The 809-nt window shown below is 30.8% G+C and overlaps 1 protein-coding gene across 1 annotated transcript in view; it reads right to left on the bottom strand.

Annotated features, from left to right (window-relative positions):
• Positions 1–42: 42 nt before the first annotated feature.
• Positions 43–809, bottom strand: part of LOC108577535 (exosome complex component RRP41) — a 991-nt gene continuing 224 nt past the window's right edge. Inside the window, 2 exon segments of the mRNA XM_017940717.1 lie at positions 43–399; positions 485–778. Of these exon segments, the coding sequence (XP_017796206.1) occupies positions 43–399; positions 485–778 (651 nt within the window).

Below are 809 nucleotides of genomic sequence, written 5' to 3'. Positions count from 1 at the left end.
AATTTTTATGAAAAGAAAAGTAAAATTATTTAATATACTTCTCTATAATCTTTTTATTAATATTCTTAATTTAAAGCAACATGAAAGGGACTATTCTGTTAAATATTCTCTAACAGCACGATCTAAAATAGTCTTTATATCTTGACATCCACGTAATACACAAGCTTTTAAAGACTCAAATTGAGACAAATGTAATCTTTGTCCAGCTCCTTGTGCTACCACTATTAAACCATCTTTCAATGTACCATCACTACTTGGTAATGCAACAACAGATAAAGTAACACCTTGAGCACCTTCTTCTAGATAATGCGCATCTAACACTATCCTTCCTAATGTACTATCTTCATCTTGTAAAGATGGAGAGTTGAGTAATGTTACAGTACAACCTATAGCATAATTCTATAAAAAAAAATAATACATTTAGTTATAAAGATATCTTTTAATTAAAATTATAGGCCTTTTGCTTTATTTTGTTACATATTACCTTGATAGGAATTCCAGCATCAATTAAAGCAAGTGTAGCTGCATTTACAGATGCACAATATTCCCCTCCATCAACTTGTAACACTTCTACATAAATATCTATCTGTGAACGTGGATATAATTCTAGATGTATTATTGCTTCCATTGCATGTTTTAACTGAAGAGATTTTTCTTGCGATTTTCTGTCACCTCGTGGTTTTCGTTTACGTTCTCCAGAGGATAAACTAAATACTGCCATGCTATATTGACAATTTACTATACCTTTACTTGTACTTCTACCAGTAGAACCTCTTGGCTAAATAAATATGACATTAGTCACACCAGAT

This window comes from Habropoda laboriosa, unplaced genomic scaffold, assembly GCF_001263275.1.
Source record: "Habropoda laboriosa isolate 0110345459 unplaced genomic scaffold, ASM126327v1 scaffold5, whole genome shotgun sequence".
Lineage (NCBI taxonomy): Eukaryota > Metazoa > Arthropoda > Insecta > Hymenoptera > Apidae > Habropoda > Habropoda laboriosa.
The sequence above is the reverse complement of the archived record's forward strand: the minus strand, read 5'-3'. Positions and strand labels throughout refer to the sequence as shown.